This window comes from Sus scrofa, chromosome 1, assembly GCF_054392235.1.
Source record: "Sus scrofa isolate SSC_HxYL_T2T_F1_AM1 chromosome 1, Sscrofa_HxYL_maternal_Yorkshire_Landrace_v2.0, whole genome shotgun sequence".
Taxonomy (NCBI): domain Eukaryota; kingdom Metazoa; phylum Chordata; class Mammalia; order Artiodactyla; family Suidae; genus Sus; species Sus scrofa.
Window position 1 is genome coordinate 45,811,251 of NC_139383.1, and position 14,633 is coordinate 45,825,883.

Sequence of the window (14,633 nt, forward strand, 5' to 3'; positions counted from 1 at the left end):
TCTCCAGCATTTGTTATTTGTGGACTTGTTAGTGACGGCCATTCTGAATGGGGTGAGGTGGTACCTCATAGTAGTTTTGATTTGCATTTCTCTAATAATTAGTAATATTGAGCATTTTTTCATGTGCCTATTGGCTAGCCCTTTGTCTTTGGAGAAATGTCTATTTAGGTCTTATGTCCATTTTTCATTTTTTTTTCTGTTGAATTGTATGAGTTGTTTGTATATTTTGGAGATTAAGCTCTTGTTGGTTGTCTTTTTGTTTTGTTTTGTTTCCTTTGCTGTGCAAAAGCTTGTCAGCTTGATTAGGTCCCTTGGTTTATTTTATTTCTATTGTCTTGAGAGACTGACCTAAGAAAACATTTTTATGATTGATGTCAGAGAATGTTTTGCCTGTGTTCTCTTCTAGGAGTTTTATGTTGTCTTGACTTATGTTTAGGTCTTTAAGCCATTTTGAATTTATTTTTGTGCATGGTATGAGGGTGTATTCTAGTTTCATTGTTTTACATGCAGCTGTCTATGTCTACAGACTCCCCCAAGAAGATCAGAATGCTTCCTTTTCTTTTTTTTTTATATTGCCTTTGTATTTTTTATATTTCTATTGGAGTAAATACATAACTGTATTAGACATATTTGTGTCTCTCCAATAAAATATTATCTCAAGTCTTAACCTGCTTTTTATGTATGTTCACAAAAGTTAATTCTATATTAAACCCCCTTTTACTTGGGAAAAATATAATAGTTATCAATTATATAACAAGAGATCAATTCAAATATAAATGACTAAAAATAAACTTATGTATTTTTTAGAATTTTTAAATTACTTTTTAATCATTTATTTGAAAGATGTTTACTGAACACTTACTATGTGACAGTAACTGTACTGGCCTTGGGGGATAGAAAGGTAAATAAAATATACTTCCTACTCTTATCAAGCTTCTGGGACAGTTTATCTAGGAAAAAGTCAATAAAGGGCATTAACATAATAGAAAAAAGCCCCTAAGTTTATCTGATGATCAACCAATATACTGCTAATGGAGTAAAGCTGAATCTGAAGCATTCCCATGTTTAGAGATAGATCATTTCCCTATTTCATTAAAGGCATATGTGTCACATCAACTTTGCAAATTACTTTTTTTTCTTTATATTTGTTTTGAAATTAGTTTACTTATAATGGACTCTTAGTAGTTATCATATAGTGAGTAGATTTGTATCCAATTCATATCACTTGTGAGAGTTTTAAATAAGAGCATTTTATATTTCCAAAAATAAAAAATAGTGTGTTCAAGTATGTACAGTGCAATGATAAATATAAGATTCTCCAAATAACAGTATAAATGTTATAAGCTATTGATACACTTAAACAACATTAAATATTTAATGTAATGGCCTGTAATAACAAATTAGAATCAAATAATCAATAGCATTTAAGTCAGCATGCAAGCTCTTATCCTAAAATATAGGTTAATAAAGACAACAAGAAGCTGATTATATGGCATATGCACAGAACTCGGTAGAAAATGTTCTTACATTGGGAAACATCATGTGAAGCAGAGGCTGGGAATGGACTTCCAGTTACATTTTTCAAATCATATTTTAGATGTGTTATTAAGCCAACCTCTCATATATCCAAAAGAATCACTAGCACAAGGGTGAACAAGAGCCCATATGCTTAATATTATCATGGCATATAATGCTTAATATTATCATGATATATAATGCACATGTATAGCCATAAGATGGGGAAGTAGCCTGATACTAGGCCATTCTGGCTAATGAGAGTATATATAAAGTATATATAAAGACATATATGTTAGTAGAATGAAAAAAAAAATTGAAACCACGTAGATGGCCCTACTAGCCAGGAAACTTCTAGTTTTCCTACTTTTCTTTTTTATAAAATGACATAATGAATATAATTTATAACATTAACAGAAAGAAATACCTGGTTTACTCCATGCAGATCTGGAATTCCACCAACAAAGACAGTCCCTGAGTCTGGAAGGGGTTTTCCATATATGTGATTGATAGATTTGCTTGCTTTTATAGTTCTCCCTAGAATAGTCAGTTCGGCTTTACATGGATCCAATTCTTGCCTGCAACCATTTAGATAAGAAATTTATGGTTTTAGCATGTGTTGTAAAGACATTTGTTTGACCAATTAATTAGGCTCTTAACAAAAGCAGAAAGATTTACGTAAATGTATTATCTCATCGTAAAACCAACAAAGCCAGAAGTAGATTAATCTGCTCTAAATTAGAAGGCCTTAATGATTTAAGCACATAAATATAAAGTTAAATTTTGATAAAACAACAAATTGTAGCAATCACCTAATAAAATAAATCCTGATAATAAACAGATCTTTCTCAACAATGACTAAAACAATGTTCGAATATTCTACTTCAGTTTTTTACATTGAGTGAAAATTATTTAAATGGATCAGGTTTAGATATGGTTATCTAGTGTACAATACATCTTTAGGCTGCAAACAGTAATACTGCATAAAGTAATTTGTTGTGGAAATATAAATCACAGCAATAAAATGTTTAAAAATAAATTAATGAAATATAAATAGAGACTTCCAGCAATAATTTTCATATACTCAATTTTTAGAAAGATGAGAAAAAACTTCAACAATACTTTAACACATAGATATGCATGTCTCATTTTCTGTAGCCATATATTTAACTAATCATCTAATTCAGGGATTGGAAACTTTGGCCCAGGCCTGGCTGCCGCTTCATTATGAATAAAGTTTAACTGGGACAAAGCCATATATTTCTTTACATACAAACTAAGGCTACTTTCTTGGCAGAATTGAGTAGTTGCAACAAAGATTCTAAGGCTGAAGAGCCAAAACTATTTTGCTTTTTATTTGGGGGGGGGGCTGCACTTGCAGCATGTGGAAGTTCGCAGGCTAGGGGTCAAGTCAGGGCTATGCCTGATGGCCTTTGCCACAGCCACATCAATGCCAGATCCAAGTAGCATTTGTGACCTACACTACAGCTCATGGCAATGCCGGATCCTTAACCCACTAAGCAAGGTCAGGGACCGAACCCGCATTCTCATGGATCCTAGTCAGACTCGTTTCCACTATGCCATAATGGGAACTCCTAACTCTATATAGAAAAAGTTGGTAGATCCATTATCTAGTCAATTTCTTTGTTTACCTACCCAGCAAGTAATCTTAGTTACAATCCTTTTAAAGTTACCCGTAAGTCACATGTAATATTCATCTATCAATGTCATCCTATATTATGATATGTGACATTCTGCCTCTCATATATTTACATAAACATTTTCACTTTATTTTTTATTAAAATATAATTGATTTACAATATCAAAAGTTTCAACTGTACACCACAGCAACTCAGCATTTTTATAGATTATAACGCATTTAAAGTCACCATAAAGTAATAGTTATATTTCCCTCTGCTGTAGAATACACTCCCTGTGGCCTATACATTTAATATATAGTTATGTGTATATTTTTTAGCCCCCTACCCTCATCCTGTCCCCCCCACACATCCCTCCCCCCAGTCTGCTCTCTATGCCTCTAAGTCTATTTCTGTTTTGCTATAGTCATTTGTTTGTTGTATTTTTTAAGATTCCACATATAAATCATAACATACACTATTTGTCTTTCTCTGACTTATTTCAGTAAGCATAAGACCCTCTAGGTCTATCCATGTTGTTACAAATGTAAGAATTTCAGTATTTAAAATTGGGTTTGGTTGATTAACACTACGATCTTAGTTTCAAGTATACCACACAGTGATTCAAAATTTTTATAGATTACAATCCATTTAAAATTATGAAATATCAGTTATATTCCCTGTTGTTGTACAATATATTCTTGTAGCTTATTTATATATCTTGCCCCTTCCCTCTTCTTCTCCCCATTGGTAACCACTAGTCTGTTCTCTATGTCTGCGAGATATATGGAAGCAACCTAAGTGTCCATCAACAGATGAATGGATAAACAAGATATGGTATTCATATATTTACGTGAACTTTTAATTGGATTATGTATGACAAAAAGGATAAAGGGTAAATCTCTGTGAACTATGACATTGTGAATATACTCAAGTAACCACTACCTTGGTGAAGAGACAGAAATTTACTATTAAAAATCTCAACTCCAACAAAAACATACATTATCACACACCCCTCCATCTTCATTCAATGTTAACAGCTTTTCAATGCTCATCTTTGTTATAATTTAATTGTAGCTTATTCTTTTTCAAGATATGCTATTATGTTGGTATTTTAAAAATTATTCTAGTATTGGTATACACTTTGGTGCTCTTATGAATACTGACACTTTAAATATGCTTGCATATGTTGTTTGGTGCAATATATATGCATTTCCATTGGGGATTTAACAAAAATAATTTAGGGTTCTCTGTATTTTGGACATATGTTCCGTTGGTTAAAAATGTTGCAAAACTATTTTATTTTTCCTTTCAGCATCTCACATTTTTACTTTCTTAACAGTGTCTTCTAATGATCAAAAGCTCTTCATTTTAATGTATAGCAATTGATCACTATCTTTTGCTTAATGATTCATATTTACTGGGGTTGTTAATGTTCCTTTTCTACCTCATTTTTGAAGATATTATTTTACTACTGGAACTTAGTACTGCATTCCACCAGGGGTTGGTTTTTTATATAGTCCCAGGTATATATCAATTTTTTCCTTATGGAAATTGAATCAACTCAGTGATGTGAGTAAAAAAGAAACTGTTCTGCAATATCATTTCTGTCATAAATCATATTCATACGTATGTAGGTATGTTTCTACACTCCATTCTGTTCCATTGGTCACTTTTTCTGTCTTTGTACAAATACATCACTGTCTTAAAAATTACTCTAAAAACGCAGTCTTTAACACCCAGTGGAGTATATAAATCCTCCTACTTGTTTTCTCCCCTCTCAACATGGTTTTGGCGTTTGTGTATGTGTATGTGTTTCTGGGCTGTCTTTCTATTTTATTGGTCTATATTTCTAATCCCGTATCAAACTTTGACATACTGATACTTCATAATACATCCAGATGTTTATAGATTAAAACCTCTTACTTTGTTCATTTTTTTTTAAATTGAGATAATCAGAAATCATTTTCTCCTTTGTTTCTCTTACTTGTCCTGAATTATGTTAACTGGCTTTTGAATGTTTGAATGCATTTCTGGAATAATTTGGTCATAGTGTGTGTCTTGTTTATGTAACACAGGATTCACTTTTCTATAGTATTAAGGAATCTATATATTCCATATATATATACATATATATATGGTAGACCATCCTTCAAATTTCTTGCCTTTGTAAAACTTTGGTTTCAAGTTATGCTGTTCTTATATTCCTTCAGAAAGTCTATGTAACACTGATTTAATATCAACCTTTTATATATGATAGAATTTACTAGTATAGTACAGTCACCTGTGCTTGGATATTTTTAGGAAAATATTAAATAAGGATTTAATGCATTTAATTGATGTAGTTTTCTGTATTGTCATCTTGATTTTATTAAATTGTGGGAGTTTTTTCCTCCTAGGATTTTTTTTTAATTTAATCTAAGTTTTGAAAGTGATTGGCATAAATATTTCATAATTTCCTCTGATATTTTTATTGATTTCAGAACTTTAATGACGCCTCTTCGTTCTTGTGATATTAGCTATTTGTGTCTTTTTCACATTATTTGCTTTGTAGATCAATACTGGTGGGGAGTAGTAAGTTTCAAAGAACAGTTTTGGCGATTTTAATGGTTGCCATTCTGTTTTTACTTCGTTAACTTCTGTTCTTTATGATTTTCTTACTTTAACTTTCCTTTGGGCTTAATTTATACTTCTGTGTGTAGAGGTTTTAATCTAATAAATGCTCTCAAGACTGTAAATTTCAGAGATCCCATTGTGGCTCAGTGGTAATGAATCTGACTAGTATCTATGAGGACGTGGGTTCAATCCCTGGTCTCCTTCAGTGGGTTAAGGATCCTGCATTTCTGTGAGCTGTGGTATAGGTCACAGATGTGGCTCAGATCCCACGTTGCTATGGCTGTGGTATAGGCCGTCAGCTAAAGTTCCAATTTGACCCTTAACCTGGGAACTTTCATATGCCACAGACGAAGCCATAAAAAAAAAAATAAGAAAGGCATAATAAAATTATTTTAAAAAGATTGTAAATTTCCCTTTAAAAATAGATTTAGCTATTATTTTCTAATTTCTTTTGTGATTTTTTTTCTTTTGGTCCAATAATTATTCAAAATTATACTGCAAATTTACATATATACAAGGATTGTTCTGGTTATTTTTTTGTCATAAAATTTTATAAAATTTCAAATTCTACTTAAATCAAGCTTGCTCAAAGAATATTCTCTATTTGTTTTCAATTCTTTGAAGTATATTGACTTAGACTGCAGAGCCCAGGAAGTGGTCTATTTTAGTAATGCTTTCATGACCCTAGAGGGTCTGTAGTTAATTGCAGAGTTCTATATATGTGAATATGGTTAGGTTTTACACAAACACAAAAACATACACACATTTAGCCACTTTTATAGTGAATACATATTAGGGACAAGGAAACAACTGAATCATGCCTATGAGGCATGTACTTTCCCCCCCCAAAAAAAACCTCTCTACAGAGGGTTTTTGTTTTGTTTTGTTTTTGCTTTTGTTTGTCATCTTTCTTCTATCTGTATCATGATATAAAGTTAATAGCATAAGACCAGGTGTAGCCAAGCAGCCAATTTGAGGCTTTGATAAAGTTTAATTTTTTTAAAAGTTCAATGATGTTCTCTACATTAAGAACATGGGAGAAAAAAAATGTGTTGAACATTTTTAGAACCCATTTGATATTCTTGGATTCTGTATTTAGAAGCAAACTAGAAGCTTTCTGGGTTAATTACTTCTTACAATTAAACTGTTAAAAATATCTTTGGGAGGATATAGCTGCCAGGAAGTTATTCATTAAATGATAAAAATAAAAAGCACAGCTACTTTTATTCCAATCAATCTCTAAATGTTAATATTTGGAAAAATAACTTGTAGTGCTTTGTAATATTAAAATTGTTCACTAGTATTTTGTTAATGAACTCATTTCCCATATTTCATGAAGCAAATTATACCCATTAAGATATCAAATATATTTATTTGCCCTTTGATTATAATAGCTGAAAGGGAAAATTTAAAATAATACATACGAACCCAAATTTTTTTCCTGACTACGGAAGTAACATAAGTTCATTATAAAAAATAGAAAAAAATAAAGAAATTTATTCAACATAGTTGCTAAAGACAAGATAACAGGCCCCAAATGGAGTAACTTATGATAAGCCCCCATGTCACCAAAACAAGAATTTAATCTACTTAATTAGAGGTTCCCAGAAATGCAATCTTTTTTTATTTTTTTATTTTTTTTATTTTTAGGGCTGCACCTGAGGCATATGGAAGTTCCTAGGCTAGGGGTTGAATTGGAGCTATAGCTGCTGGCCTACCCCACAGCCACAGCAATGTGGGATCCTAGCCGTGTCTGTGACATATACCACAGCTCACTGCAACCCCTGACACACTGAACGATGCTAGGGATGGAACTTGCATCTTCATGGATGCCAGTAGGATTTCTTTCCTCTGCTCCACACCAGGTACTCCCCAGAAATGCAATCTTAAACCCGTTAATGAGGAAGTGCCTGACCAGCATTAGTTGGGTAATCTGCCTAAAAATACCTTGCCATCCCTTACAATTACCAATCAATTTTTTTACTTCATATTTCTTCCTTGTTTCTGCTCCTTTCTTCCGATAAAATCTCTTTCCTTGTGTGGATATTTGGATCTCCTTTCTAGCTGCTAGATTGAATGCTACCTGATCCATGGATCACTGAATAAAGTCAGTAAGATCTTTAAAATTTACTCAGTTAAATTTTTGTTTTTAAACAGTAAACTAATCACTTTGAATCTCTGTCACTTGGTTTTTAAAATGATATTAATAAAATATAGGTCAGTCGCTATATATCATCTTTAAAATTTTTGATCTGCATATTTTTTTAAAATGACCATATAAACTATTATTGGATATTGATGTTTTGACATGCTTATCATTTAGAATCTTTTTTTTATTCCAAAAATTGGCAGTGGCATTTTTATCACGAATAAATTTATTCTCTATTCTAAAATTTAAGGGATATACATATATGTATACACATACCTACATGCGCATGTATGTGTACACATATGCATCTGCAACTATGTATTTAAATACACATATTTGTGTTTATTGTGTTTATATAACTAATTAGAATATTTTATTCTAATGGGAAGAAAATTTTCTGCTTTTTTCCCCTTCATTTAACCATTTGTGCTTAATCCATATTCAACTGTGGCCTCTACACTTGCAGAACTGACTGCTTACAGAATAATAATGAGAAAATGGGAAATATCATATTTATTAATTTCATACACAATTGTACTAAGTAATGCAGTACAAACTACAGTGAAATATAAACTAATTAAAATTAGAAATATTCCAGAGTTGATCTCTGTGTGATTAAGATGATTATGATAAGAAAAGGGAGGGATAGCAAATACCTAGAGTTCCTGCTGTGGTGCAATGGGATCAGCAGCTTCTCTGCAGCACCAGGACTCTGGTTTGATCCCTGGCCTAACAGAGCGGGTTAAAGGATCCAGTATTGCCACAGCTGCTGTGTAAGCCACAACTATGGCTTGGCTCTGATCCCTGGCTTGGGACTTCCATATGCTATGGGGTGTCAAAAAATACAAAAGAATAGTAGATCCACAGATGTGAGATTTTAAACTAGAAGAAAAATAAAGTGGAGTTTTAAAGGCTTTATAGTTGAGAATGCGAGTTCAGTTCAATATCAGATCTTTTAAGCTTCTCTACTTTGAGAAGTGGGACATGTTATACTCTGTACAGAGATTAGTAGTTCACTATCTACAGACTGTAAACACCACAGGAGAGATCTTTGTTGCATTTTTACTGCATCCTTATATCTAGAGCAGGGCTTTGCAAACACTATAGTACCTGTTGAATACATTAAGTGGTTATACAGGGCACTGTCTGAAATATATTAGGTGCTCAATGATTGATTACATTTTTATTTTGAAGGGAGTCTGTGTTCTTTTTTTTTCCAATTACAAGTATTTGTTAAAAAATATTTCATAAAATGCAGAACATATAAAAAGGGCAAAGCACAATAACCTGCATTGATCCCAGAGGAACCATTTTTATTTTATTACAATTTTGAACAACTTCATTTTATTATAAAATTTTCTCTAATGTTCAAAACATAACATTAACTCTCTCATAGTTTGTCTTCTTTCCTAATGAATAATATGATGTAAACATTTATGCATGTTAAAGTTATTCCAAACTATTGTTTTAATGAAAATATAATAATTGTTATTCTGTTTGTACTGTTTGTACTGTAATCTATTTTTAAAATATCGAACCATTGATACCATTTGGGTATCTTTTCTCCCCAGTTCGTCACCCTTCTATAAAATCACAAAGTATGTCTGTTCCATACATCATAATACACCATAAAAATCATTTTATTTTATTATGAAAAATTCTAGTTTATTTGCAATATATAAGTTTTTCTTAATATTTACATAGTGTGTTTACATTGTATATTCCTAATTTTTCTTCTGAAAATTTTCAATGAGGCAGGATCAATGTTAACTGAGTATGGAATTTGATTTTTAATTGGAGCTGGACTTCAGAATAGTTTTTGTTAAAATCTTAAGACATGTCTTTCTTAATTAGCATTAGCTGCATGGAATTTATTTCCTGCATGAATAGCCATGGGTCAAGTGATGAGCCTTCTATGCTCCATTCCAATCGATAAATTCGCCATGACCTTTCATCTGAATAAATGAACAGAAGAACTGAGCTTCATATATCAAGGTGTGAAATTAATTATTTATGAATATATCATATTTGAGGCTTTTCTATGAAATTTATTATGATTTTTATTATTGTAATACAATTTCCATTCATTGTCACACAGGGTAGACTGATTGACCAGCAAGATCACTATCGCATATATATTAACTCTGCAAACTTTCATCTTTTAAATAAGTATGGAACTTTTCCTTTCATACTTAAAATTCTGCATTGCTTGTTTGTGTTTTCAAAGCTATTATCATTTCTGAAATAAATCACCATCATAAATAAATACCAGAATGGCATATCCTATATTTTCATATATATTTTCCAGACACCTGGGGGCTAAGCTGAAGGAAGATGAAAGGTAAGTATACCCCCATCAAAACGATGATCATCGGGTTTTCTTTGCTAAAAGAGCAATTCTAACATCTCCTCTAGCAGGACTGTTACTTTATTCAAGAGACACACTTTTAACAGCAGTCATATCTTTCCCCTTAGTCTCATTAGTGTGGAGGAATGCTGTTCTGATTGTGCCCGATTGAATCTAACAGGAATTGACTGAATGTAGGAAAACAGTCTTACAACATTATTATTTAGCATTTGCAGATGATCCAGCTTGCCTAGCACACCATGCAATGTAAAATTTTTTTCCATCAAGGCTTTTTAATGCTTTCTCTAAAGTCAGCACATAAGGTGCTTTAAAGGTCAAATGAGTAGAACAGATTTTTTAGTTTGCATAATTACAAACATATAGAGAACTCTCTTGAGGACTCCTGGTGTTTGAATTACCTTTAATTGTTCTTCTCCCAAACTCATAGTGATTTTTTTTTTATATTTGTCATTTGTAGTCACATAAGTAATCACTAACAACTCTCCAGTAATTAGAACCTGAAAGAAAAATTTAATATGCCATAAATTCTATCTCTTATGTTTAGGCACTCAGGGTAGATGCTGGGACAGGTCAAATATCTATGCTGAATATAGTAATGATGTGGGTGACCCACTGTTTTATGATTTGTTTGGCTACCATTCATCATACAGCAGCAGGTTCTAAGCTTTCAGATGTGTTAGCAAAAACTGGAGGAAATACATGGAATAGGCCAGTCTTGTAAATAAACAATGACATGATACTATACATAGAAAACCCTAAGGACTCAACCCCAAAACTACTTGAACTGATTAATAAATTCAGCAAAGTGGCAGGATATAAGATTAACATTCAGAAGTAAGTTGCATTTCTGTATACCAGCAATGAAACATTAGAAAAGGAATACAAAAATAAAATACCTTTTAAAATTGCACCTCACAAAATCAAATACCTTGGAATACACCTGACCAAGGAGGTAAAGGACCTATATGCCGAGAACAATAAAACTTTAATCAAAGAAATCAAAGAAGATGTAAAGAAATGGAAAGATATTCCATGTTCCTGGATTGGGAAAATCAATATTGTAAAAATGGCCATACTACCCAAAGCAATCTACAGATTCAATGCAATCCCTATCAAATTACCCATGACATTTTTCACAGAACTAGAACAAACAATCCAAGCATTTATATGGAACCACAAAAGACCCAGAATCGCCAAAGCAATCCTGAGAAACAAAAACCAAGCAGGAGGCATAAATCTCCCAGACTTCAAGAAATACTGCAAAGCCACAGTCATCAAAACAGTGTGGTACTGGTATCAAAACAGACAGTCAGACCAATGGAACAGAATAGAGAATCCGGAAATAAACCCTGACACCTATGGTCAATTAATCTTTGACAAGGGAGGCAAGACCATAAAATGGGAAAAGGAAAGTCTATTCAGCAAGCATTGCTGGGAAACCTGGACAGCTGCATGCAAAGCAATGAAACTAGAACACACCCTCACACCATGCACAAAAATAAACTCCAAATGGCTGAAAGACTTAAATATACGACAGGACACCATCAAACTCCTAGAAGAAAACATAGGCAAAACACTCTCTGACATCAACATTATGAATATTTTCTCAGGTCAGTCTCCCAAAGCAATAGAAATTAGAGCAAAAATAAACCCATGGGACCTCATCAAACTGAAAAGCTTTTGCACAGCAAAGGAAACCCAAAAGAAAACAAAAAGACAACTTACAGAATGGGAGAAAACAGTTTCAAATGATGCAACTGACAAGGGCTTAATCTCTAGAATATATAAACAACTTATACAACCCAACAGCAAAAAAACCAATCAATCAATGGAAAAATGGGCAAAAGACCTGAAGAGACATTTCTCCAAAGAAGATATACAGATGGCCAACAAACACATGGAAAAATGCTCAACATCGCTGATTATAGGAGAAATGCAAATCAAAACTACCATGAGATATCACCTCACACCAGTCAGAATGGCCATCATTAATAAATCCACAAATAGCAAGTGCTGGAGGGGGTGTGGAGAAAAGGGAACCCTCCTGCACTGTTGGTGGGAATGTAAACTGGTACAGCCACTATGGAGAACAGTTTGGAGATACCTTAGAAATCTATACATAGAACTTCCATATGACCCCGCAATCCCACTCTTGGGCATCTATCCGGACAAAACTCTCCTTAAAAGAGGCACGTGCACCCGCATGTTCATTGCAGCACTATTCACAATAGCCAGGACATGGAAACAACCCAAATGTCCATCGACAGATGACTGGATTCGGAAGAGGTGGTATATATACACAATGGAATACTACTCAGCCATAAAAAGGATGACATAATGCCATTTGTAGCAACATGGATAGAACTAGAGAATCTCATCCTGAGTGAAATGAGCCAGAAAGACAAAGACAAATACCATATGATATCACTTATAACTGGAATCTAATATCCAGCACAAATGAACATCTCCTCAGAAAAGAAAATCATGGACTTGGAGAAGAGACTTGTGGCTGCCTGATGGGAGGGGGAGGGAGTGGGAGGGTTCGGGAGCTTGGGCTTATCAGACACAACTTAGAATAGATTTATAAGGAGATCCTGCTGAATAGCATTGAGAACTATGTCTAGATACTCATGTTGCAACAGAAGAAAGGGTGGGGAAAAAATGTAATTGTAATGTATACATGTAATGATAACCTGACCCCCTTGCTGTACAGTGGGAAAAAAAAAAATCACAAAGACAGCAAATAACAAAATTCCTTCATGTTGGATATCAGCTCTCAATCTAATTATTACTTCTTTTTTTTTTTTTTTTTTTTTTTTTTTTGTCTTTTTGCTATTTCTTTGGGCCACTCCCACGGCATATGGAGATTCCCAGGCTAGGGGTCGAATTAGAGCTGTAGCCCCCGGCCTATGCCAGAGCCACAGCATCGCAGGATCCGAGCCGAGTCGCGTCTGCAACCTACACCACAGCTCACCGGCAACGCCGGATCGTTAACCCACTGAGAAAGGGCATGGACCGAACCCGCAACCTCATGGTTCCTAGTCGGATTCGTTAACCACTGCGCCACGATGGGAACTCCTGATTATTACTTTTTTTAAGTTTCAAAATATTTATTGGAAAATGATTTCCCATGACCTTCCTATACCATAAACATACCACAGGACTTTTAAAAGTCCTGGTTTAGAAATTACTGTCTTTGAGCTTATGTTTAAGAAATAAAGTTGTTTTCAATTGATAGTGGTAAACCTTCCCATAAAATATGAACATGTGTTCTTTGTTGATTTCCTGTCATATTTATATTATAAACAGCATTAATTTGCTTAATTAGTCATAAAATATAAAGAAATTACTATAAAATCAAAATAACAACCCTGTCTTTTCGAGGAGGATTCAGACCCATGAGCTGTCTATTCACACAAACAGAAATAAAGATAGGCATCAATTTAAATATTTGATGCTGAAACACTATTTTGTATCAGATCAAATTATCCCTAATATGTAGGGATATTTTATATTCATTTCACTTAGAAGTTGATTTACTAAGTTCCATCCAAATATTGATTTTTTAAATCATATATAGAGGGTAGCTCTTTGGAGGCTCGGCAAGTTAAGGATCCAGTGTTGTCACTGTTGCGGCTCAGGTCACTGCTGTGGTGCAGGTTCAGTCTCTGGCCCGGAAACTTCTGCACGCATGACCAAAAAAATCATATAGAGAGGATTCAGATTCAGAATTGAATTTGGTTCTAATTCTAGAGGAGATTGAGTCAATTCGTATAATATCTATTCAGGTAGTTTCACTGGTGACAATGGAATTACTTGCTCTCAGCTTCTACCCCTACCATCATATTTTTGAAGGAAATAAAATGAGTTAAACTCCCTTATATAACATGTTGAGTGAAAGATCATTGCCAAAACAACTAAGTAAAAAAAAAAAAACCCTCCATTTGGAATTTAAGCACCAACTCCTTCCAATTTAGCGTCCTACTTAACTATCTGTATCTCTGGCAATTCCACATCAGGAATTTCCTGATACACAGATGAGTCTGGTCACTGCCCCACCTGCCAAGGTTTCTCTTCTATCCTTTTAAACACTACTTATAATCAGGAGCTTATTCCAGCTTTATTATTTAAAATATTACTCACATTTGTAGCCTTAATTATTTCTTTATCGTCTAGTACTAGCATAGTGCCATTTATTTTCTCTTGTCCTGTGATTGCTTGGTATTTCCAAGTTTCATCTCTCTAGTGAAAAAATGATCTCTTAATTGGCAGAGTTATGACTTGTCCATCTTTGATTTATTTATTTATTTTTTGGCTTCCCCCATAGCATGCAGAAGTTCCTGGGCCA

General features: G+C 33.5%; 1 protein-coding gene across 1 annotated transcript in view; it reads right to left on the reverse strand.

The window, feature by feature from the left end:
* EYS (EGF-like photoreceptor maintenance factor) overlaps positions 1-14,633 on the reverse strand; it is a 1,392,725-nt gene that overhangs the window by 502,879 nt on the left and 875,213 nt on the right. The window contains exon 27 of the mRNA XM_084958241.1: positions 1,943-2,093. Coding sequence (XP_084814367.1) covers positions 1,943-2,093 — 151 coding nt within the window. The remainder of the gene's footprint in view (positions 1-1,942; positions 2,094-14,633) is intronic.